General features: G+C 50.9%; 1 protein-coding gene across 1 annotated transcript in view; it reads right to left on the reverse strand.

The window, feature by feature from the left end:
• ZFC3H1 (zinc finger C3H1-type containing) overlaps positions 1-20201 on the reverse strand; it is a 222243-nt gene extending 202042 nt beyond the window's left edge. Inside the window, 5 exon segments of the mRNA XM_075344892.1 lie at positions 7158-7392; positions 12536-12594; positions 16491-16883; positions 19669-19862; positions 19864-20201. Of these exon segments, the coding sequence (XP_075201007.1) occupies positions 7158-7392; positions 12536-12594; positions 16491-16883; positions 19669-19862; positions 19864-20078 (1096 nt within the window). The 5' untranslated portion in view covers positions 20079-20201.
• Between the last annotated feature and the right edge of the window lie 6936 nt (positions 20202-27137).

Consider the following 27137-nt stretch of genomic DNA (forward strand, 5'->3'; position numbering starts at 1 on the left):
AGCCCTGAGGGAACCGGAAGCCCAGCAGAACGGTAAGCTTCGAGAATTGGTTCCTTGATCCACCGAGCCAGGGTTGATTTGGAAGCCTGTGACCCTTTACGCTGGCCAGCGACAAGGACAAAGAGTGCATCCGAGCGGCGCAAGGGCGCCGTACGAGAAATGTAGAGTCTGAGTGCTCTCACCAGATCTAACAAGTGCAAATCCTTTTCACATTGGTGAACTGGATGAGGACAAAAAGAGGGTAAGGAGATATCCTGATTGAGATGAAAGGGGGATACCACCTTAGGGAGAAATTCCGGAACCGGACGTAGAACCACCTTGTCCTGGTGAAACACCAGGAAAGGGGCTTTGCATGACAGCGCTGCTAGCTCAGACACTCTCCGAAGAGAAGTGACTGCAACTAGGAAAACCACTTTCTGCGAAAGGCGTGAGAGATAAATATCTCTCATTGGCTCGAATGGTGGTTTCTGAAGAACCCTCAGCACCCTGTTCAGATCCCAGGGTTCTAAAGGCCGCTTGTAAGGAGGAACGATGTGACAAACCCCCTGCAGGAACGTGCGTACCTGTGGAAGCCTGGCAAGGCGCTTCTGGAAAAACACAGAGAGTGCTGAGACTTGTCCCTTAAGGGAGCCGAGCGACAAACCCTTTCCCAGTCCAGATTGAAGGAAGGACAGAAAAGTGGGCAAGGCAAAAGGCCAGGGAGAAAAACCCTGAGCAGAGCACCACGACAGGAAAATTTTCCACGTCCTGTGGTAGATCTTGGCGGACGTTGGTTTCCTAGCTTGTCTCATAGTGGCAATGACGTCTTGAGATAACCCTGAAGACGCTAGGATCCAGGACTCAATGGCCACACAGTCAGGTTGAGGGCCGCAGAATTCAGATGGAAAAACGGCCCTTGGGATAGCAAGTCTGGTCGGTCTGGTAGTGCCCACGGTTGGCCGACCGTGAGATGCCACAGATCCGGGTACCACGACCTCCTCGGCCAGTCTGGAGCGACGAGGATGACGCGGCGGCAGTCGGCCCTGATCTTGCGTAACACTCTGGGCAACAGTGCCAGCGGAGGAAACACATAAGGGAGCTGAAACTGCGACCAATCCTGAACTAAGGCGTCTGCCGCCAGAGCTCTGGGATCTTGAGACCGTGCCATGAACATCGGTACCTTGTTGTTGTGCCGGGACGCCATGAGGTCGACGTCCGGCACCCCCCAGCGGCAACAGATCTCCTGAAACACGTCCGGGTGAAGGGACCATTCCCCTGCGTCCATGCCCTGGCGACTGAGATAATCTGCTTCCCAGTTTTCCACGCCTGGGATGTGAACTGCAGAGATGGTGGAGGCCATTGCTTCCACCCACAGCAAAATCCGCCGGACTTCCTGGAAGGCTTGCCGACTGCGTGTGCCGCCTTGGTGGTTGATGTATGCCACCGCTGTGGAATTGTCCGACTGAATTCGGATCTGCTTGCCTTCCAGCCACTGCTGGAACGCTTTCAGGGCAAGGTACACTGCCCGTATTTCCAGAACATTGATCTGAAGCGATGACTCTTGCTGGGTCCACGTACCCTGAGCCCTGTGGTGGAGAAAAACCGCTCCCCACCCTGACAGACTCGCGTCCGTCGTGACCACCTCCCAGGATGGGGGTAGGAAGGATTTCCCCTTCGATAATGAAGTGGGAAGAAGCCACCACCGAAGGGAAGCTTTGGTCGCTTGAGAGAGGGAGACAGTCCTGTCGAGGGACGTCGGCTTCCTGTCCCATTTGCGTAGGATGTCCCATTGAAGAGGACGCAGGTGAAACTGCGCGAAAGGGACTGCCTCCATTGCTGCCACCATCTTCCCCAGGAAGTGCATGAGGCGCCTCAAGGGGTGTGACTGGCCTTGAAGGAGAGATTGTACCCCTTTCTGTAGTGACTGCTGCTTGATCAGCGGAAGCTTCACTATCGCTGAGAGGGTATGAAACTCCATGCCAAGATATGTCAGCGATTGGGCCGGTGTCAGATTTGACTTCGGAAAATTGATGATCCACCCGAAACTTTGGAGAGTCTCCAGGGTAGCTTCGAGGCTGCGTTGGCATGCCTCTTGAGAGGGTGCCGTGATCAGCAGATCGTCCAAGTACGGGATCACCGAGTGACCCTGAGAGTGTAGGACCGCTACTACAGTAGCCATAACCTTGGTAAAAACCCGTGGGGCTGTTGCCAGACCGAACGGCAGTGCAACGAACTGCAGGTGTTCGTTTCCTATGGCAAAGCGCAGGAAGCGCTGGTGCTCCGGAGCAATCGGTACGTGGAGATAAGCATCTTTGATATCGATCGATGCAAGGAAATCTCCTTGGGACATTGAGGCGACGACGGAGCGGAGGGATTCCATCCGGAACCGCCTGGTTTTTACGTGTTTGTTGAGCAGTTTCAGGTCCAGGACAGGGCGGAAAGACCCGTCCTTCTTTGGGACCACAAACAAGTTGGAGTAAAAACCATGGCCCTGTTGCTGAAGAGGAACAGGGATCACCACTCCTTCTGCCTTCAAAGTGCGCAGCGCCAGCGGGAGAGCCTCTGCTCGCTCAGGAGGCGGGGATGACCTGAAGAATCGAGTCGGGGGACGAGAGGTGAACTCTATCTTGTAACCGTGAGACAGAATGTCTCTCACCCAGCGGTCCTTTATTCGTGGCAGCCAGGTGTCGCAAAAGCGGGAGAGCCTGCCACCGACCGAGGATGCGGGATGAGGAGGTCGAAAGTCATGAGGAAGCCGCTTTGTTAGCTGCCCCTCCGGTGGTCTTTTTAGGACGTGACTTAGACCGCCATGCATCAGAGTTCCTTTGCTCTTTCTGAGGCCTTTTTGACGAGGAGAATTGGGATCTGCCCGCGCCCCGAAAGGACCGAAACCTCGACTGCCCTCTCCTCTGTTGGGGTATGTTCGGTTTGGACTGGGGTAAGGATGTATCCTTTCCCTTGGATTGTTTGATGATTTCATCCAGACGCTCGCCAAACAGCCTGTCGCCAGAAATTGGCAAACTGGTTAAGCGCTTTTTGGAAGCAGAATCTGCCTTCCATTCCCGTAGCCACAAGGCCCTGCGGAGAACCACCGAATTGGCGGCTGCCACCGCCGTACGGCTCGCAGAGTCCAGGACAGCATTAATAGCGTAAGACGCAAATGCCGAGGTCTGAGTGGTAATGGACGCCACTTGTGGCGCGGACGTGCATGTGGCTGCTTCGATTTGCGCTTGACCTGCTGAGATAGCTTGTAGCGCCCATACGGCTGCGAATGCTGGGGCAAAAGAAGCGCCGATCGCTTCATAGATGGATTTCAACCAGAGCTCCATCTGCCTGTCAGTGGCATCTTTGAGTGAAGCCCCATCTTCCACTGCAAGTATGGATCTAGCCGCCAGTCTGGAGATTGGAGGATCCACTTTAGGACACTGAGTCCAACCTTTAACCACGTCAGGTGGAAAGGGATAACGTGTATCCTTAAGGCGCTTAGAAAAACGCTTATCTGGACAAGCATGGTGATTCTGGACTGCCTCCCTGAAATCAGAGTGGTCCAGAAACATACTCTGTGTACGCTTGGGGAACCTGAACCGGAATTTCTCCTGCTGAGAAGCCGACTCCTCTGCTGGAGGGACTGAGGGAGAAATATCCAGCATTTGATTGATGGATGCGATAAGATCGTTCACTATGGCGTCCCCGTCTGGAGTATTAAGATTGAGAGCGCCCTCAGGATCAGAATCCTGATCAGCTACCTCCGCTTCATCAACTCGAGATCCCCCTCGCTGAGACCCTGAACAATATGATGATGTCGAGGGAAAATCTAAGCGAGCTCGCTTAGTCGGTCTGGGGCTGGGGTCTGTGTCAGAACCCTCAGCCTGGGATCTATGAGATACCCCGGGAGGACATTGTTGGTCCAACTGAGGGGCGCCAGGGAACAAAGATTCAACAGAGTCCCTGTGCTGAGATACCGGCCTGTACTGCAAGGCTTCTAGTATCTTAGCCATAGTCTCAGAGAGTTTTGCAAACTCTGTCCCCGTCACCTGGACATTGTCAGCAGGTGGCTCCCCCTGGGCCCCTCTTAGAGGCTGTGGCTGAGCAAGTGCCACAGGGCCCGAGCACTGTATACAATGAGGGTCAGTGGAACCTGCCGGTAGCGGGGTCGTACATGCGGCGCAGGCAGAATAATAAGCCTGTGTTTTGGCACCCCTGCCTTTTGTGGGCGCCATGCTATTATCTTCCCTGAGCAACACAATAGGGTATATAGCCAGAAATCAACTGTGCACCATACAGTGTAAAGTATATACCATAAACATATACAGTATAGTTACACTACTGCACAATGGGGCTAGCACCACAGGTGCTGCTTACCACCCGCTTCTAGCGGTTGTGAGGCCACCCAAGTCCCTGCCTGGGTCTCCCAGACTTTGTCCCCCTCTGCTGCGTCCGAGGAGCTGACAGGAATGGATGCCGGCGTCCTGAGGAGAGGAGGGAGTCGTGGGCGTGGCCGAGAAAGTGCGGGAACTGGAGCCGCACTGTGCACAGTGAGAGGGGTGGAGTATGCAAAGCATGCTCCAGCCCTCAGTGCTGCTCGTTCTGTGCAGCTTCCCGCCCTTCCCCTGCCTGTCAGGGCTGAGGGCGGGAGGAAAAGGAAACTAGGCCGCAAAAAGCCGGGGACTCAAGTAATAAGCGCGGCCGCCGTATATGCGCGGCCAGCGCGGAAGTCCCCGGCGCACTACAAGTCCCATCCGCGCCGCAGTATTTCTGCGGCAGCGGCGGTCAGCGCGGCAGTCCCTACACATAAAACACACTCAGCAACACTGAGTGTGTAATGGCACATTTTAACCCGGTCAGCGCCGCGGTCCCCGGTGCACTAGCACACCCAGCAAAGCTGTAGTGTTGCTGTGCGCGGTCCCCACAGGGATACAGAGTACCTCTACGTAGCAGGGCCATGTCCCTGAACGGTACCCGGCTCCTATCCAGCAGGCTCCACAGGAGTTGTGGATGAAGCACGGTCTCATGTGCCTGGAGACCGATAGGATCCCACTTCACCCAGAGCCCTGAGGGGGATGGGGAAGGAAAACAGCATGTGGGCTCCAGCCTCCGTACCCGCAATGGACACCTCAACCTTAACAACACCGCCGACAAGAGTGGGGTGAGAAGGGAGCATGCTGGGGGCCCTATATGGGCCCACTTTTCTTCCATCCGACATAGTCAGCAGCTGCTGCTGACCAATCTGTGGAGCTGTGCGTGCATGTCTGCCTCCTTCGCACAAAGCAAAAAACTGAGGAGCCCGTGGGAGCACGGGGAGTGTATAGGCAGAAGGGGAGGGGCTTTACACTTTTAGTGTAATACTTTGTGCGGCCTCCGGAGGCATAGCCTATACACCCCAATGGTCTGGGTCTCCCAATGGAGCGACAAAGAAAAAACATTTACCACTAGAGAAACGGACGTTTCAGGTTTCAATCTCTGCAGTGCAGCCTTAAACAGCAGAGAGGGCTTGTGATTTCCATAAATCCCAAACTTTGCTGACACATGCACATTAAAACGCACCGCAGAAAAACTGCACCAGATTCTGAGGAATCTTAAGCGGGTTTTACACACTACGATATATCTAACGAGATGTCGGCGGGGTCACGTCGAAAGTGACGCACATCCGGCATCGTTAGTGATATCGTAGTGTGTGACATCTATTAACGAGCAGAAATACTCACCTTCCCGTTCATCGTTGACACGTCGCTGATTTTCTAAAAATCGAACGTCCTGCTCATTGTTCCCGAGGCAGCACACATCGCTCCGTGTGATACCCTGGGAATGATGATCTGCAGCTTACCTGCGGCCGCTGGCAATGCTGAAGGACGGAGGTGGGCGGGATGTTTACGTCCCGCTCATCTACGCCCCTCCGCCTCTATTGGCCAGCCACTGTGTGACGTCGCTGTGACACCGAACGTCCCTCCCCCTTCAGGAAGTGGATGTTCGCCGCCCACAGCGAGGTCGTTTGAAAGGTAAGTACGTGTGACGGGGGTTACAACATTGTGCGACACGGGCAAGAAATTGCCCGTGCCGTACAAATGATGGGGGCAGGTGCGATCGCACAATAAATTGTAACGTGTAAAGCAGGCTTTAGCAGGACATTTTAATTTTTTGTGTCGACAAAGCTGTATGAAGTTTTAAGTGACACCGACTTACCATATGTACTGAGAAATGGGGGGGAAAAAAAAAAAAAAAAAAACTACAAATTTAGGTGAAACATTTTTTTAAAAAAAAATGAAACTCCGCCAATATTTTTTGGGTTTGCTTTTTAAAGCGTTCATTCTGCTGTAAGTGTGATTCCTCAGGTCAGTATGAATAAGGCAATGCCAATCTTGTACCCTTTTTCTAATATTTTAGACCCTTAAAAAGTTCTGAAGTTATTAAATGTAAAAAAAACTTTTTGTGTTGCCATTTTCCTAGGTCCATAACTTTTTATTTGTTCCTTAATAGAGCTGTTTTTTAATTGGCATTATGCAGGGGTACACATGACGCTTCAATTGCTTCTTATCATTGCAATTTTTTAGACCCTATAGGGAACATGGACCTGCGATACGTCAGTATTGTAATATATAGTAGAAATCACACTCTATGATATCCAGTCTGTGGTTTAGTTTCACAGGAGTACGACGATGGCATTGACATAGGCCTTCAACAGGACTGTGGCTTCCATGGCACCCACAGGGTGGATGGAGGAGCACCAGGACAGACCCTAATATGGTGGCACAACTTAAATATCACTATATAATACAGCTCAAGCCCACTCTACACATCCTAATGCATGCCTTTATGGATATATACATCATGGAGCATGAAGGGATGAAAGTGGTCATCTGAAATGGCAAAAATAATTGGGCAAATGTGATAAAATTACAAAAGGACTTCTATTTCATGTCTTAAATCCCCTGCTCCTCCAGCGCTGTGTTTACTTAGCAGCATCCAGTGGTCTTGTACTGTACATGCTAGCACCAACACTTTTTATTGGAGACACCAGTTACGTAGGTACATGGAACTTCATCGCTGCACCCAAGAAAGAGCAGAGAGCAATGGAAGATTCACCAGATGAGCATAGGGTATTATTCTATCCCATTCTCAGAACGCCCCATTAAGAGCCAATGGTGTGAACCCTGAAAACGTTGGGTAGGTTATTGGCTTACCTGCATTATTTGTACTAATAATTTTACGTGTCAAAACAGTGTTTGTAATGCTCTTTTCCTTTGGAGGTTCTGGCTTCACCACCTCTTTCGGAGGCTCCATCTTGCCCTTTGACAGTTTCTCCTTGCTTTCTTTTAATACCAATTGTTCTTTTTGATGCCATTTTTTACTAGCAGATTGCAAAGCCAAGAGACGCAAGTGAAGTTCTGACAACTGTTCTTCCTCTACGTCAGGTTTCTGATAAAAGACATTGTCAGGTCAGCAAACTCAGAATAGAAACAATTGTCATAGACAGACAACGTGCTCGAAATGTGGCTATAGAAAAATAGGCCAAGTCCTGCTCACAATCATCTAGTTCTGGCTACTGTAACGGATATTCATTAGTTATTACAGAACTGACACTAATTCGGAGGCAACCACTCCCCATGTCATCACTTTTGGGGACACATTTGGTGTATTCTTTCTAAATTTCTTTCTTACAGTGCAATGTTCAATATTGCAAAACCAGATCCTTAACTACAGGAATCCTGGTAGTTTGGAAGTACAATGTAATCTATGGTCCACATGGTATAGAGCTAGCCACAATGGGCACATTGATAAATATTAGGTCTGTGGAAAAGATTAGGTAAAACTTATGTTCTTCATCAAGATCTCTGCTCATTTGGGCTTAAAGGGAACCTGTCAGCAGAAATGTCGCCCAAAACCTAAAAGATTCCCCCTCTGCAGCTCCTGGGCTGCATTCTAGAAAGGTCCCTGTTATTATTGTGCCCCATGTGAGACCAAAATAAAGACTTTATAAAGTGGTACCTTTTTGTATTCAGATACTGTAAATGTGACACGGGGTGGGCTGCCTGATGGCCATTATTCTGCCTCCTGCCGCTTTAGGCCGTCCCCCATCGCTGATTTCCATAGCTGTGGACGCCGCCCAGTGCTCCACAGGTCCCCGCGCATGCCCAGTGCCTATCTCTCGTGGATGAGCACTGTGCTCAGTGTCACCGCTGGTGACGTGTGCGCAGGCTTTAGATTATGGGCAATGCTGTGATGTTTATTACCAAGCAACCGCCCATAATCGCGGGACCGCGCTTTCCCCCTCGGCGTCCTTCGTTCTGCGCAAGCGCGGTGCTGCTGACCCCACGTCACCTCCTTCCCATCTATTTACTGCCTCAGGGCAAGATGGGAAGGAGGTGACGTGGGGTCAGCAGCACCGCACTTGCGCAGAACGAAGGACGCCGAGGGGGAAAGCGCGGTCCCGCGATTCTGGGCGGTTGCTTAGGAATAAACATCACAGCATCGCCCATAATCTAAAGCCTGCGCGCACTGAGCACAGTGCTCATCCACGAGAGATAGGCACTGGGCATGCGCGGGGACCTGTGGAGCACTGGGCGGCGTTCCACAGCTATGGAAATCAGCGATGGGGGACGGCCTAAAGCGGCAGGAGGCAGAATAACGGCCATGAGGCAGCCCGCCCCCGTGTCACATTTACAGTATCTGAATACGAAAAGGTACCACTTTATAAAGTCTTTATTTTGGTCAGAAAGTGGGCACAATAATAACAGGGACCTTTCTAGAATGCAGCCCAGGAGCTGCAGAGGGGGAATCTTATAGGTTTTGGGCAAAATTTCTGCTGACAGGTTCCCTTTAAAGGGAGCCTGTCACCAGATTTGGGGCCTATAAACTGCGGCCACCACCAGAGGGCTCTTATATACAGTAATCTAACATGTTGTATATAAGAGCCCAAGCAGCTGTGTAGAACATAAACACTTTATAATACTAACCTAGGGGGAGATCCGGTGCACACCAGTCGGATGGGTGTCTCCGTTCTCCGGGAGCGGCGCCTCCTCTTTCGGCCATCTTGGTCCTCCTCCTTCTGAAGCCGGCGTGCATGACGCATCTTATACCATACACACTCGTCGGCACCGACAACCTGCGCAGGCGCACTTTGATCTGCCTTTCTCAGGGCAGATCAAAGTATTGTAGTGCGCATGCGCATGACCTCAATATCGGCCTGTGTGTATGACGCATCATGCACCCAGGCTTCAGAAGAAGGAAGACCAAGATGGCCGAAAGAGGAGGTGCCGGTCCCGGAGAACGGCGCAACCCATCCAACTGGTGTGCACCGGAGAGACCTTCTAGGTGTGTATTATAAAGTGTTTTTTATGTTGTACACAGCGGCCTGGGCTCCTATATACAGCATGTTAGTATGCTGTATACAAGAGCCCAGTGGTGGTGGCCACAGCTTATAGGCCCAAATTCTGGTCACAGGTTCCCTTTAAGCAGTCAAGTGGGAGGTTGACAATCTTTATGATTGACAGCCATTTCTATACACATACAGAAGGTAACACTAATTACAATCGCCCCCTTAGATGCTTAACCCAGAAAGAGCAAAGATATTAATGAATAAAACAGTTATATACAATCTTTTCCTACAAACCTATACATTTTGCTGCACGGATAATATGACAAGTTCCTTTAGGGAATCGGTTAGTAGGATAAACCTTTTTAAGTCGTCTATATGGGCATGTAGGTCATAGGAAGCAACTTTAAAGGATATTTGCAATCTGGTCTTATTCCAGAGAAATCCATGGGTTTCTTTTATATGTAAATGAGCTGCTATGATCTATGGGCCCGACACTGATCTGCATGAGAATCTGCCTCCAGGGCCTATTTTAAAGGTAATCTGTCACCAGGTTTTTTCTCCCCCATCTCAGAGTAGCATAACACAGAGACAGAGAGCCTGATTTCAGCGATGTGTCACTTACTGAGCTGTTTACTGTCATTTTGATAAAATCAACGTTTTCCCTGCTGCAGATCTAGGAGTTTTACAGAGCTCATGAATATGCTGGACTGCCTGGCAGTAGGCCAACTAGTCCTGTAATGATAATCTACTGCTGATTAAATAGTGATTTTATCAAAACTACACTAAGCAGCCCAGACTGCTGGAATCAGGATCTCTGCCCCTACATTATGCTGCTCTCAGAATAGATGGCGTTTGCTGACAGATTCCCTTTATATAAAAAGGGGCATTCAAGGAATCATCGTATTGAGATTCCTATAACATAAATGCCCGTATAAAAAATATCCAAGGAAGAAAAGCTGGGCGATATTGCTGCACTGGGCGATAGCGTAGCACGGCAATATCACCCACCTTTTCTTCCTGGGATATTTCTGATCCACACGTGGGGCAGCTGCAGCCATATACCATGGCTATATCACTTGGTTGTGACTCTCACAACCTGAATAGCCTCTCCAACACTTGGCTGTCTCTATAATTCTCAGATAAGACCCTATTTTGCGCTTTTTGTCCACCAGCTCAGCACAATGCATGCCCATGTAGACAGCTTAGTAGGGCTGATCCTACTGACAGATTTTCTTTAAAGGGGTTTCCTTACTAAATAGATATCTCATGGCACCCTTGATATGGTTTCAGAAAATGAAGCAGGTATAAGAAAATTATTGCTATTACACATTATTTCCTTTGTGTGTAATAGAACGGAACACACAAAAAAAAAGCAAGTTGGATATAATTTCACACAAAACTCCAAGAATGGGCTGGACAAAGTTGTTGGCACATCTGCACTTAATATTTGGTTGCAGACCCTTTGAAATATATAACTGCAATCAATTGCTTCCGATTGCGTCAACAAGCTTCTTACACCGCCCAACTGGAATTTTGAACCACTTATGCATTGCAAACTGCTCCAGATCTCTCATATTTGAAGGGCGATTTCTCCAAACAGCAATTTTAACATCTCTCCACAGGTGTTCAATGGGATTTAGAGCTGGACGCATGGCTGACCACTTCAGGACTCTCCAGTACTTTGTTTCCATCCATTTTGAGGGGCTTCATGAAGTATGTTTGGGGTCATTGCCCTGCTGGTAGACCAAGGACCTAGGACGCAAGCCCAGCTTTTTGACACTAGCACTACAGTGACACCCAAAATCCTTCGGTAATCTTCAGATTTCATGATGTCTTGCACAAAATCAAGCCACCCAGTGCCAGAGGCAGCAAAACAACCCCAAAACATCTTTGAACCTCCACCATATTTGACTGTAGGTATTATGTTCTTTTGTTTGTCGGCCCCATTCTGTTTTAGATAAACTGTAGAATGATGAGCGTGACTACAAAGCTCTATCTTGGCCTCATCTGTCTACAAGACGCTTTCCTAAAAGGATTTTGGCTTACTCACATTTTGGAAAACTGCAGTCTAGGTTTATATGTCTCTGTGTCAGCAGTGGAGTCCTCCTGGGTCTCCTACCAAAGCGTTTCACTTCATTCAAATGTCGACAGATACTTTGCGCCGACACTGATGTACCCTGAGGCTGTAGTACAACTTGAATTTCTTTGAAACTTGATTGGGGCTGCTTATCCACGATCCTCAATAACATGCTTTGCAACGTTTCATCAATTTTTCTCTGCTGTCCTTGTCCAGGGAGATTAGCTACATTGCCATTGGTTGTAAACTTCTAAATCATGTTGCGCACTGCGGACAAAAGACCATCGAGATCTCTGGAAAAGGGCTTGTAACTTAAGATTGTTGATATTTTTCAACAATTTTGATTCTCAAGTGATCGGACAGTTATCTTCTCCTCTCTCTCTTCTGCATGCTTAGTGTGGCACACAGGCACGCATTACAAAGAGTGAGTCAACTTCTCCCCATTTTATCTGGTTTCAGGTGTGATTTTCATATTGCCCACACCTGTTACTTGCCACACGTGAGTTTGAACGAGCATCACTTGCTTGAAACAAAGTTGTTTACCCACAATTTTAGTAAAATGCCAACTATTTTGTCCGTTCCATTTTGGGGGCTTTTGCACGAAATGATGTTGGAATTTCCCTTTTTTTTATTTAAATATAAATGTGTATAACAAGACTTGTAACTGCAATAATTTTCTGGGAAAAATACTTCCTTTTCTGGAACGTTTTCAAGTGTGCCAACACTTTTGGCCATGACTATCACCTATGTACTAAAACATGGTCCAAATTAAATTTGCAGGACCTGGTTCAGCAGCCACATAAGTGATCTCTGGCCGCTGGAAGGAAGCTCAGAGAACCACCTCCTTCCTAGAGGCATGCTATTGGTGCGTGGATGCACATGTGGCCTTGAGTCAGACTGGCCGATCAAAACGAGAAATGGATGGTGGCAGGTAGTCCACTCTAAAAATGGAGCAGTCTGTGCACATAGATGACCACCGCTTCTTTCCAGGTGTATGGCAGAACAGGAGAGTCCTATAGATTGAGGCATTTAAAGTGGACTTTGGGACCCGTTCTAGTAGTTAGTGGGGGATGCATTGCCATGTCTCCCGAGATGGATGGGTCAAATCTATGTAGTGCGAAACAAAAAAATGAATAGTATATTATTTACATGCATGAGTGACTTACCAGAACTACAACTGCAGTATTGCTTTCGGAAGGAACGGTCTGCTCAGTCTTCTCTGGTTCTGGAAAGAGAGTACAGCATTTCTATTTTTAGGCTTCCACAGCAATGATCACTGTAATGAGCTGCAGCATGCTGCATCTCCCATTCGGGCTGGGATGAATCTTAATTAATTGTTAGCACTGTTTATTATACAGCAATCTACTTTTTTGGAAAGGAAAATAGTCTACCAACTGCATAAGAACCAGGCAGTTTTCTGCTTTCCCCTTTCTTCCAAGAGCCTAAAGATACTACAAGCCCATAACCATATGAGAGCTTGTAGTATGTCATTTTGATTCATGCCATTCATTTTAACCAAATAACGTCATAAAAATGAATGGGGGGGGAGGGGCTGGAAAGGGTTAAATGGTGAAGAAAAATTGTTACTAATTTTTTTACTAACTTTTGGGGAGGTTGTTTTTACAGCAGTCATCGTATGATCAAATCTTCAGGCAGCACATTTACAGCAATACAGTGGAACCTTGGTTAACGAGAACAATCCGTTCTGGGACTGTGCTTGTTAACCAAGTTACTCGTCCAGCAAAGCAAGATTTCCCATAGGAAATCATTGCAATGCAGACGATTCGTTCCACAGCTTGTTAAATATCCCATCCTGGTCCCCTATTCTGTCATTACACACAAACGCACAAGCACGCACATATTATGCTCACCTTACCTTCCGTTCCATCGCCGGTCTCCTGGAACTTGCTGTTCTCCGGTACGGGCTGTGTATCGGGTTACCATAACGACGAGGGAGGAACTTCCGCTCCCAGCGCGCTGACGTCAAAGGCAGAGCCGCTTGCCTCTGATTGGCCAGCGCGCTGCCTTTGAGTAGCGGTGACAGGAAGTTCCTGCTTCGTCGCTATGGATGCCGATGCACAGCCTGGAGTGGAGCGGCAAACTAAAGGACCCAGGAGGCCGGCCATGAAACGGAAGGTACACATATCATGCTCACCTTACCTTCCGTTCCACTGCCGGCCTCATGGTACTTGTAGTTCGCCGCGAGGACGTCGCGATGTACCCGGAAACTACAAGAACCATGAGGCCGGCGGTGGAACGGAAGGTAAGGTGAGCATAATACTGTATGTGTGTGCATGCGTGTGTGTGTGTTTGTGCGTACATGTGTGTGTTTGTGTGGACTGCAAGTGCGGGTCAGAGCGCGGTGATGTACGGAACCGGAAGTGTGTGCGATGAGGATTTTGCTCGTACAGCAAAGCTTTCTCGTAAAGCAAGTTACAAATTTACAGAAAGCTTTGCTTGTTAAGCGAAATTCTCGTTAAGTGGGTTACTCGTTAAGCGAGGTTCCACTGTACCAAACTTATATAGCTGTTTTAGTGATTATAAAAATAAATTCGAAACGTTATAAAAAAAAATAAAAAATAATTTGTATCCCAATATTTAACTTATTTTTACAAATTTTCAGCGATGCAGCGAAGTAGAGGATTGGGTGTTTGGATTCTGGACCATCATATTAATTGATACTATCATGGGATACATACAATTGTGCACTTTTTACTGCATTTGTAAAGAAAGGTTCAGTAACTGAAAATCTGGACTTCTGTTAGTTTTTCTATTCTCCTTACTGCATCAGCTCATTACTGTTATATTTGGATCAGGCTTTGAATAGGTTTATATTTTTATTTCTTCATTTTTAAGTTGGGAAGAGGACAGTGAATTGTATTTTTATGTTCTTATTTTATTTTCCAAATGTTCTATAGATTGCAAATAGTATTGCTGTATGTAGCGTAAATGATGGTCATCTGTGGAAGAGCTTCACAGGAGCAAGATGACAGCCATGGGGGACTTCAGCAGGCCCCCAGCAGCCACGCTAACCCATCAGTACCCTACAATCATGTTGCCTCTTGCCTCTGCACCATAAGGTGGCACCCTGTGTAGACCGACCCCACCTTAAGCAATCTATATATATAATTGCCTTATTCTGTCTGTCTGTGTCTTGCTCCAAAATTGTGTCCTTACGGTGACACAAAGCTGATTGGCCGCTGGGCTCGCCATGGCCCCGCCCCCCCCGCACGGATTGGCCGCTCGCCCCCCTCACGCAATGCACGCTCGCTCTGGCCCCGCCCCCCGCACGCATTCCCCGAACCGACCGACACGGAGCCACGACTCCCAGGTGAGTACTGTACCCCCAGGAGCCCACATCAGCGTACGCCGCCAACCCAGCCGACACATACCCTCGCATTGCTGGGGTTGCCGCCGTATGCTGGTGTGGGCTCCCGTGCGAGCGGGGGACGGGATACGCTGGTAACCATGGTAGCATAGTTACCAGCGCATCAAGGTCCTGCAGCGGCGGAACATACACACACACACACATCAGATCACATTCACTCTCACACACACATCACATCGCATCCACACACTCACAACATCCTGGGATATCGCTTGCTTCTCGGCGGCGATACTGTGCAGTGAACTTCCAGGACCTGCCGGAGGATCACATGGCCAGAAGCATGTAGTATCTCCGGATGTTGTGAGTGTGAGCGCGTATGTGCAATATCGTCAATGTGTGTGCGTGAGTGTATGCGATCGGGTGTGTGTGAGTGTATGCGATCGGGTGTGTGTCGGCAGAGGAGCACGGCGTGCTGGAGGAGGCTGGGATGAGAGAGGCTGATCCTGGGGAAGGCTGAGAGAAGAGAGGCTGATGCTGCGGGCAGAGAGGCTGATGCTGCGGGCAGAGAGGCTGATGCTGCGGGCAGAGAGGCTGATGCTGCGGGCAGAGAGGCTGATGCTGCGGGCAGAGAGGCTGATGCTGCGGGCAGAGAGGCTGATGCTGCGGGCAGAGAGGCTGATGCTGCGGGCAGAGAGGCTGATGCTGCGGGCAGAGAGGCTGATGCTGCGGGCAGAGAGGCTGATGCTGCGGGCAGAGAGGCTGATGCTGCGGGCAGAGAGGCTGATGCTGCGGGCAGAGAGGCTGATGCTGCGGGCAGAGAGGCTGATGCTGCGGGCAGAGAGGCTGATGCTGCGGGCAGAGAGGCTGATGCTGCGGGCAGAGAGGCTGATGCTGCGGGCAGAGAGGCTGATGCTGGTGCAGCATGGCGGATGGACCACGTTTGGGAGTGCGCAGCATGGCGGATGGAGCACGTTTGGGAGTGCGCAGCATGGCGGATGGAGCACGTTTGGGAGTGCGCAGCATGGCGGATGGAGCACGTTTGGGAGTGCGCAGCATGGCGGATGGAGCACGTTTGGGAGTGCGCAGCATGGCGGATGGAGCACGTTTGGGAGTGCGCAGCATGGCGGATGGAGAACGATGGGGGGTGCGCAGCATGGGGGATGGAGCACGATGGGGGGTGCGCAGCATGGGGGATGGAGCACGATGGGAGGTGCGCAGCATGGGGGATGGAGCACGATGGGGGGTGCGCAGCATGGGGGATGGAGCACGATGGGAGGTGCGCAGCATGGGGGATGGAGCACGATGGGAGGTGCACACCTCCCCCCAACACACACACACGCGCACTACACAACACACACACACACACACACTGGGAACCACAAACACCGCCCTACACAGACACCCCCACACACAGACAACGCTGCACACACACACAACACACAAACACCGCGGCATACATAAATATACGCACACACCGCACAACACACACATTGCACAAAAGATACCTCCCCCCAAAACACACCACACACACACAAACCGCGCAACACACACACACACCGCTACAGACACACAGCGCTCCACAAACAACGCAACACACATACAACACCGCTCTCACCCCCCGCCACACCCAGAACATGTACAGCGCCTACACAAACACTTGGTAAGTACACATAACATCTATATATATATAACAAAAATCATACATGAACTACACAATACGTAAATTCTAGAATACCCGATGCGTAGAATCGGGCCACCTTCTAGTCTATTAATAGTAGCATATGTGGACATACCCTTTTCACATTCAGTATTTTCCACAGCTTTTTCTTCGACTGCACTTTCAGATGGCTTGGTTTCTTCCAAGATGATCTGCTTCTTTATTTCAGTGACAGGTTTTAACTTTTGTCTAAGAGGTTTAAGTTCAAAGGCCTGAAACGTCTTTACTAAAGGCTTCTCATCAATTACGGGGGCTACATCTTCTACAACACTTTCTTCTGGCGCTGGCGGTTCTGCGGGGCTTTCCACAACAATTACTTCTTCTTTTGCAGGTTCTTCCTTGAAGGCAAGTTTCTCATTCTTGTTGATTGACTCAAGTTCCAGTTTAATCTGTTTATACTTTAGGAGCAGTTCCTCAAAGCTTTCTTCCTCCGGGTGAGCAGGTTTCCTTGGTGGGGATCTTCCTTTAACTGAAGAGCTTGTTAAGAAAACATATCTTGTGTTGACCAGTCAACATAAATAGCTATATCAATCCATTACCAAACCAGTATTAGGTAGTAGAAAAAAACATCACCGGAGGCAAACTATAAATGACTGACCCCTTACCCATAAATACAAGTGTCATGCCCACAGAAAGCACCAAACAACCCATGGTCTCAACCAGAACCTGGTCACTGTGACTGGTTCCATTACCATTGTACATTAATGGCACATCCTCATCTCAAACATTTATAGCATAGTGACAGTATATGCTATTAATAAAATACCCCTGTAAGTTGAATTTCCTGATGGAACCTACAACATTGTCCACAGGCTCATATTAGCTGACAGAGCAGTTGGGACACCACCTCCACTACAGCACTTGTATGGTGGGCTACCCTTCTCATTTACTCTCAGAGCGGAGATAAAAAAGGGCAGAGGTGGTAACTTGCTTCCTCCTTGTCGACTTACTTTTCAGGTTACCCCACAGCATCCTCATCCACATTCCCCGATAGATGGCACAAGGACAGTTGATGGGTGAATGGTATTCTCTCTACAGCTTACAAAACATTATAGTCTCCCAAATGTATGGCATTTTCATATAGCCAAACTTCTTGGCACAATGCCTGCTGCCCACCTTGCTAATGACTGCAATCTAGTGTCTCCCATTGTAAAGGCCAATGCCTGCCTGGTACCTCAGGGGCACCATACGGTCCCCATATGTATGGCATCTTCATATATACTGATTACCCAGGGTAATGCCTGCTGGGAACCATGCTGTCTACCAGGTGTATTGTATCTCATTATAGCCTGACAAAATGACCAATATATAGATTACTTGAGGAAATGCCTGCTGGAAACCATGCCATCTGTCTACTATGTGTATATAGCCTGACACCTGGAGAAGCGTCTGCCAGGCAACCAAGATCACCACTGTGCCTCGCATCTCCATATACCCTCACTACATGAGCCATGCCTGTTTGGGAACCTCACCCTTAGGGCATTGTACAATCTGACTACCATGTGTATGGCATCTCCATATACCCTGCCATGCTGTTTGCTATCCATGTGTATGGCATCTGCATATATCCGGACTACACAGGCAATGCCTACAGGCACCTCATCCTCCGGGCACCATGGGGCCTGCCTCCCATGGTATACCCCGACTAGATAGGCAAGGGCTCCAGGTACCCTCAGGGAACTATACTGTCTGCACCCTCATGTGTATGGCATCTCCATATACCCTGCCAGGCACCTCACCCTCAGGGCGCCATGCTGTCTGCCCCCATGTGTATGGCATCTCCATATACCCTGCCAGGCACCTCACCCTCAGGGCGCCATGCTGTCTGCCCCATGTGTATGGCATCTCCATATACCCTGCCAGGCACCTCACCCTCATGGCACCATGCTGTCTGCCCCCATGTGTATGGCATCTCCATATACCCTGCCAGGCACCTCACCCTCAGGGCACCATGCTGTCTGCCCCCATGTGTATGGCATCTCCATATACCCTGCCAGGCACCTCACCCTCAGGGCGCCATGCTGTCTGCCCCCATGTGTATGGCATCTCCATATACCCTGCCAGGCACCTCACCCTCATGGCACCATGCTGTCTGCCCCCATGTGTATGGCATCTCCATATACCCTGCCAGGCACCTCACCCTCAGGGCGCCATGCTGTCTGCCCCCATGTGTATGGCATCTCCATATACCCTGCCAGGCACCTCACCCTCAGGGCGCCATGCTGTCTGCCCCATGTGTATGGCATCTCCATATACTCTGCCAGGCACCTCACCCTCAGGGCGCCATGCTGTCTGCCCCCTGTGTATGGCATCTCCATATACCCTGTTAGGCTCCTCACTCTCAGGGCGCCATGCTGTCTGCCCCCACGTATGTGGAGATGCCATACACACTGCCAGGCACCTCACCCTCAGGACACCATGCTGTCTGCCCCCATGTATGTGGAGATGCCATACACACTGCCAGGCACCTCACCCTCAGGGCGCCATGCTGTGTGCCCCCATGTGTATGGCATCTCCATATACCCTGCCAGGCACCTCACCCTTAGGACACCATGCTGTCTGCCCCCATGTGTATGGCATCTCCATATACTCTGCCAGGCACCTCACCCTCAGGACACCATGCTGTCTGCCCCCTGTGTATGGCATCTCCATATACCCTGCCAGGCACCTCACCCTCAGGGCGCCATGCTGTCTGCCCCATGTATGTGGAGATGCCATACACACTGCCAGGCACCTCACCCTCAGGGCACCATGCTGTCTGCCCCATGTATGTGGAGATGCCATACACACTGCCAGGCACCTCACCCCCAGGGCGCCATGCTGTCTGCCCCATGTATGTGGAGATGCCATACACACTGCCAGGCTCTTCACCCTCAGGGCACCATGCTGTCTGCCCCATGTATGTGGAGATGCCATACACACTGCCAGGCTCCTCACCCTCAGGACACCATGCTGTGTGCCCCCATGTATGTGGAGATGCCATACACACTGCCAGGCTCCTCACCCCCAGGGCGCCATGCTGTGTGCCCCCATGTATGTGGAGATGCCATACACACTGCCAGGCTCCTCACCCTCAGGGCGCCATGCTGTGTGCCCCCATGTATGTGGAGATGCCATACACACTGCCAGGCTCCTCACCCTCAGGACACCATGCTGTGTGCCCCCATGTATGTGGAGATGCCATACACACTGCCAGGCTCCTCACCCCCAGGGCGCCATGCTGACTGATGCCCGCACACCAGGATGAAGGATACGTTTTCTGGGGGAAGGGTCTCTCCAGCCGCAGTTGCTCTGTCTCGGCCCCCCGGGCTTCACCCCTCGGTCCACCCAGTCTCGCTCCCAGAAGCGCCCCCCTCTGCCCCGCGAGCGGAATCGGCCCAGGGTGTCATGGCTGCGCTCCCAGAAGGAAGGCCTGGAGCCGATGTCCCCCATGGCGGAGGGCTGCGGGAGGCAGCCGGTACTGCTCCTTCGGCCTGTAGACGTGCGGGGTGGGCAGCAGCGGCCGTGAAGAACGAGTCCGGTACTGGTGCGGCAGTCCTCTGTTACTGGGCCGGTGGCGGACGGGTTTCGGGCTGTCGGGTCTGACGCTGTCGTCGCTGAGCTCGCCGTCCTCCAGCTCCCCCTCTTCTCGGGGGGAAGCCGAGCGCCCGGCCGTCTCCGTCATGGCTGCCTGCGCTGTGAGCGTCGCACGGAAGAGTCAGCTGCTACCGGGACCAGCGAGATCCAGGCCCAACTAGCTGAGCTCTCGCGAGAGTTCCTCCATGTCCGTGACGTCACTGCTGCCCGGAGCGCAGGAGTTCCCGTTCTGACACCAGTACGTCATGCTGGAAAAACGAAAGCGAGAATATCAATGTCACGGGCTGCAATGCCCCCTCCCCCAGCAGAGACACGGGACACTGAGGACGCATGATGGGTGCTTACCAGGCCGGCCTAGGCTAAATGGCGCCCTGTGCCAAATTACCCTTTGGCGCCCCCAAACCATGTCACAGGCGACCTGCAGCCAATCAGCAGCTGGTTTACGCTCTCATCCTTTAGATAAAACTGGCATCCAGAGGAAGTCATGAAACAGCAGCAGCTCTCATTTCTCCTGGATAAGGCTACTTTCACACTTGCGTTGGACGGGATCCGTAGCATTGCGTTGTGTGATGGATGCAACGGATGCGTTGCATATAGTGGCACAACGCAATGCTACGGATCATACAAAATAACGCAAAGCTTTATTTATTTATTTATTTTTTTCTTCTTCTTTACAGTACCGGCAGCCGACTATTGTGAACGATCAGCTGATCGCTCTTAATAGCCGGTGGCCGAGCGCTCAGCTGAGCGCTATAACATGCTGGCGGCCGAGTGCTCAGCTGAGTGCCCTGACATGCCGGCAGCCGAGCGATCAGCTGAGTGCCCTGACATGCCGGCGGCCGAGTGCTCAGCTGAGTGCCCTGACATGCCGGCGACCGAGTGCTCAGCTGAGTGCCCTGACATGCCGGCGACCGAGTGCTCAGCTGAGTGCCCTGACATGCCGGCGGCCGAGTGCTCAGCTGAGTGCCCTGACATGCCGGCAGCCGAGCGATCAGCTGAGTGCCCTGACATGCCGGCAGCCGAGCGATCAGCTGAGTGCCCTGACATGCCGGCAGCCGAGCGATCAGCTGAGTGCCCTGACATGCCGGCGGCCGAGTGCTCAGCTGAGTGCCCTGACATGCCGGCGGCCGAGTGCTCAGCTGAGTGCCCTGACATGCCGGTGGCCGAGTGCTCAGCTGAGTGCCCTGACATGCCGGCAGCCGAGCGATCAGCTGAGTGCCCTGACATGCCGGCGACCGAGCGCTCAGCTGAGTGCCCTGACATGCCGGTGGCCGAGTGCTCAGCTGAGCGCCCTGACATGCCGGCAGCCGAGCGATCAGCTGAGTGCCCTGACATGCCGGCAGCCGAGCGATCAGCTGAGTGCCCTGACATGCCGGCGGCCCAGTGCTCAGCTGAGTGCCCTGACATGCCGGCAGCCGAGCGATCAGCTGAGTGCCCTTGTAATAACCTGCAGGTATTGGGATACGCAAGGACTGCACGGAACCACGGGGGTTAATCAATGCAAATTTAATAATGTATTGCACAACACAGGTGGAGGAAAAGCAAATGAAAAGGAAATGCAATATACATACAACTACTTTGAATCACTTGTCAAGGGTAGGAAGCCTCAGATTGTACTCCCAAAAGCAAAACACAGAAATCCTTGTTAAACAAAAAAAACGCAGAGTCCTTGTTATCTTACTTGTATAACACAGTGCAGAGTCTTTTCCTATCTGTCCCTAACTAAAAGTAGTGTGCACACTTAACTGCAGATTTCAGCGTGGGGTACCTCGTCACCGCTGGGGCCCGTATTCCGCCGGCAGACACCTCTAAAGTTCAGTCTTTGTCCCGGGTCTGTAACTTGCACGTGCTGCCTGGCTCCTCGCTCCACATCCAGCCTCTTTGGATCTGTAATTTTGTAATTTGCACGTGCTGTCTGGCTCCTCGCTCCACATCCAGCATCTTTGGATCTGTGTCTTGGGAGGGACACCACGCAACACTCTAAGGTACTTGGACCTCGGAAAAAACAGGGCAGACTGAGGCCTTCTATCTTACAGCCCACTCCAGCACACTCCTCTCTGCAAAACAGCCACATGTAGACTCCTCCTCCGCCTGTTCCAGACTGAATCAAGTCACTTGAGCAGCAGGACTTTTGCCCGCTGTTCTCTGTTTTGACAGCAGGTGGCAGCATAACACAAGGAAGTCCACCAAACAGTCTTTTAACCTATATATATATATATATATATATATATATATATATATATATATATATATATAAATGTTAACAGGTCTTACATTTCCCCCCCTCTTTAACCTCGGCCGTCCCGGCCGATACACTCCTGAGGCACTCTGCAAAGGGGCACATGGTGGCAACTCCTGCCCTGCTTCACAACCTGTTGCTTGGGAGCCAATGTCGTAAAACAGGATTCAGTGACAGAACACACAAATTCATCTGCCAAGTACCGATCAGGGGGAATACCAGCATTAGCCCGCTCAGTCCGGCGTGGCACCACAGCTAACTCGCCAGACGTCGGCGCCGTATCAGGGAGTACAGTATTCCCGCCCCCATCTCTGGAGATTAGTGACTCCTGCTCTGCAGGGGTGGCACCTGTGTCTTGAATGGATGGGGGTGTGGATCTCTCCCAGTCTGTTGGGTTGGTCGGGGCCCACCACCATTCTTCATCGTCAGAGCCCTCTTCGAAGGTAACAGGAACAGGCACGGGCACCGTCTCCGAGGTACTTTGTCTGGTCCTGTCTTCTGAATAGCAGGGCCTCAGCATATTACGATGCAGGATGAGGGTGTCGCCTCTTCGCTCACCTCTCACTTCGTATACTGATCCGTAGGGAGAGATTCTTCTGATCACAATGTACGGCTCTGTTTTCCAGCGCTCACTCAACTTGTGTCTCGGGTGTTTCTCTGCAACTAGTACTCGGTCTCCTGGCAAGAACGGGGCTTCACACACAGGTTTCCGCTGCGGGTGTGTCTTTTCTTGCAACCGCTTGGTGACAATTCGATGGATAGTCTCCAGCCGCCGACGGTGACAGTCTACCCAGGAACCTACGCTCTGAACTTCACTGATCTCGGGGGGAGCCAGGTTGAGCTCTTCTATGCCTCTTCCAGCTCTTCCAAACAGTAGTACGTATGGGGTGTACCCAGTGGTGGAGTGGACACGATTATTGTATGCCCACACGAGTTCTGCGAGATAGCCGGGCCAGTGATTCTTACGATCATCCTCCAACGTGCGTAGCATTTGTAGGAGGGTCCGGTTAAATGTCTTGCAGGCTCCGTTGCCCTGTGGATGATAAGGCGTAGTCCTTGACTTCTGCATTCCGTAAATCCTTTGCCGCTCTCTCATGACACTGCCCTGAAAGCAAGCCCCTTGGTCGGAATGTATTCTTTTGGGGCAGCCGTACACCCGGATAAAGTCATCACTGATGGCTCGAGCAGCTGATTCAGCTGTCTGATCTCTGGTGGGCGTCACCACCGCAAATTTGGAGAAAGTGATCTGTCATCACAAGGCAGAACTGATAGCCCCGGTGGGAGTGGCCAATCTTCAGATAATCGATCATGAGTACCTCCAACGGCTCTTTGGTTACAATAGTCTGTACTGGTGCTTGCTGTGGGAGAGCCTTACTTAACTCGCAGGAACGGCACAGTTTACAGGCCTTCTCTACTGCCCGAAGCATCTGAGGACAGTATACTATTCTTTGCAACCACTGGTAAGTCTTGTCCGGTCCGAAATGGGCTCCCTTCTCATGCGCCTCTCATGCCAGTGGTACTGCCATCTTCTGGGGTATCACTACTTGCCACCGTACTTCCAACTCTGTAGCTAGGTGCACCCTCCGATACAGCATCCCTTCTTGCACCGACAGCTTATCCCACTGGCTGAGAATCTGGAGGGCCACGTGCGACAGCGTGGCCCGTATTTCCTTTCTAGCCTTGCGCTGCTGGATCACCCACTCTTTCACTTGAAGCAGTTCTGGGTCAGATGACTGAATTTTCACCCATTCCTCTCTGGTTTGGCCAAGCAGGCGTGATGTCGTGCCCGACGTAATTTGATATTTGATAGGTATGCGTTGCGGGTATTTGGTCGTGGTGCTGTCGTTCCTACTTCTGACGCCGGGGCTTGCATATTCTTCAGCAACTCTTGTAGAGCAGTAACAGTCTCTTGTAACTGATCCACTTTAGCCTCAAGCTGGCTTGGTTCTCGGTTTTTCTCACCCGGGACTACCTTATGCATACAAACTTCACCCCAGCCATTCTGCGGGTCGAAATTTTCAGTTTGTGTGCGGGAGACTGCTTCTTCCAATATCTCCTGGAAAGTTAATTTTTTTTCTACCCTGAGCCGTTCACGGAGGGCACCTTTGATCTTGGGGTTATGTAACCCACGGAGGAATTGATCTCGTAGGGTACGGTCAGCATAACTGGGGGTTTGTGCTAGCTCTGGCTCTGCTGTAAGCATTTGTCTCATTATTCTCTGGAGTGCATTTGCATACTGTGGCAGACCTTCTTCTTCACCCTGCAGCCTGTAGAACAGTTGCGCCTGTAAATCTCCTGCTTCTGGTTTCCCGCCATACACTCTCTCAAGAATCTTCACCACCTGCTCTAACGTCTTTCGTTCACTCTCAGGGCGCAATAAAATAGTCTCTTGAGCATGGCCTTCAAGGGCAATCAACAGTATCTCCCCTTGATTTTCTGCAGTCACTCCTGCTACTCTCAACATGCCCCTCACTCTCTGTGCCCAGTCATGGAGAGGTACATTGTTGCCAGTAAATTTTGGTATATGGGTCAGCATAGCCCCCAGGGACAGTTGCCTTGCTGGTATTCCCCCATCAGGTTGTATTAGAACACCTCCATCAGCGACACCCCCATCAGCGACACCCCCCTGTCCGTCCATTGTTCCGTACCAGCCTGCGTATCCTGCCGACTACGCCAAATGTAATAACCTGCAGGTATTGGGATAAGCAAGGACTGCACGGAACCACGGGGGTTAATCAATGCAAATTTAATAATGTATTGCACAACACAGGTGGAGGAAAAGCAAATGAAAAGGAAATGCAATATACATACAACTACTTTGAATCACTTGTCAAGGGTAGGAAGCCTCAGATTGTACTCCCAAAAGCAAAACACAGAAATCCTTGTTAAACAAAAAAAACGCAGAGTCCTTGTTATCTTACTTGTATAACACAGTGCAGAGTCTTTTCCTATCTGTCCCTAACTAAAAGTAGTGTGCACACTTAACTGCAGATTTCAGCGTGGGGTACCTCGTCACCGCTGGGGCCCGTATTCCGCCGGCAGACACCTCTAAAGTTCAGTCTTTGTCCCGGGTCTGTAACTTGCACGTGCTGCCTGGCTCCTCGCTCCACATCCAGCCTCTTTGGATCTGTAATTTTGTAATTTGCACGTGCTGTCTGGCTCCTCGCTCCACATCCAGCCTCTTTGGATCTGTGTCTTGGGGGGGACACCACGCAACACTCTAAGGTACTTGAACCTCGGAAAAAACAGGGCAGACTGAGGCCTTCTATCTTACAGCCCACTCCAGCACACTCCTCTCTGCAAAACAACCACATGTAGACTCCTCCTCCTCCTGTTCCAGACTGAATCAAGTCACTTGAGCAGCAGGACTTTTGCCCGCTGTTCTCTGTTTTGACAGCAGGTGGCAGCATAACACAAGGAAGTCCACCAAACAGTCTTTTAACCTATATATATATATATATATATATATATATAAATGTTAACAGGTCTTACACCCTGACATGCCGGCAGCCGAGCGATCAGCTGAGTGCCCTGACATGCCGGCGGCCGAGCGATCAGCTGAGTGCCCTGACATGCCGGCGGCCGAGCGATTAGCTGAGTGCCCTGACATGCCGGCGGCCGAGCGATCAGCTGAGTGCCCTGACATGCCGGCGGCCGAGCGCTCAGCTGAGTGCCCTGACATGCCGGCAGCCGAGCGATCAGCTGAGTGCCCTGACATGCCGGCAGCCGAGCGATCAGCTGAGTGCCCTGACATGCCGGCAGCCGAGCGATCAGCTGAGTGCCCTGACATGCCGGCAGCCGAGCGATCAGCTGAGTGCCCTGACATGCCGGCAGCCGAGCGATCAGCTGAGTGCCCTGACATGCCGACAGCCGAGCGATCAGCTGAGTGCCCTGACATGCCGGCAGCCGAGCGATCAGCTGAGTGCCCTGACATGCCGGCAGCCGAGCGATCAGCTGAGTTCCCTGACATGCCGGCAGCCGAGCGATCAGCTGAGTGCCCTGACATGCCGGCAGCCGAGCGATCAGCTGAGTGCCCTGACATGCCGGCAGCCGAGCGCTCAGCTGAACGTTCGGCCACCGAGAAATAAAATAAAGTTTGTGATTAAAAAAAAAAAGGAGCATGTGCAGTGAAAAATAAAGGTTTCCGCTGCTCAAAAAAATGTTACATGCAGCGTTCCATCCGCCCGGTGCAGCGTCAAAATAACGACGCTGCGTCGTCCAGCGGATGCACCGCTGACACTTGCGTTACAGTGCATCGTCCATACAAGTCTATGGAGAATAGCACAGTGCGTTAACGGACTGCGCTATTCTCCATAGTGACGGACTGCGCTGAACGCAAGTGTGAAAGTAGCCTTACAGTTTTGAAAGAGGGCTAGTGAAGCAGCCACTGATTGGCTGCAGATCACAAGACCCCGGTGCCCGGTTGTATTACTTTTCTGCTGCGTTTGTTTTTTTCATGTACTGTAAAATGACAAAAAAGCCTCGCCCTAAGCATACTGCAATTTAGTTATTTAAAAAAAAATAAAACTCATTTGCAAAAAACATCCTGAAAGTCTATATGTATGCGCCGTTGTTACTGGCTTAATTTTTGGTGTCTATTCAATGACGGTATTCTGTGTCCTTTAAGTATATAGAGCGAGGGGCTTCTTCCAATTTTAGCCGCCCCACGAATGAGAAGGTCACTTCTTTTAGCCGTTTCATGGCTTTTGAAGCCTACAGCAGCTAAAATAATTAACCAAAGACGGAATATGTGCACAGCAAAATCATTTTGAAATTGCTGTGGATCATGTCCCTTTGCTATGGTGTATTTGCAGCGCTTTTTTAGGCAGGTACTCCCTGTTGCTCACACGCTTTATATCTGTTGCGCACAGAAACATGTCCGCTTTTTTCCGGCATCACTGATGTCCC

The sequence above is a fragment of the Anomaloglossus baeobatrachus genome, chromosome 4 (genome assembly GCF_048569485.1).
Source record: "Anomaloglossus baeobatrachus isolate aAnoBae1 chromosome 4, aAnoBae1.hap1, whole genome shotgun sequence".
Taxonomy (NCBI): Eukaryota; Metazoa; Chordata; class Amphibia; order Anura; family Aromobatidae; genus Anomaloglossus; species Anomaloglossus baeobatrachus.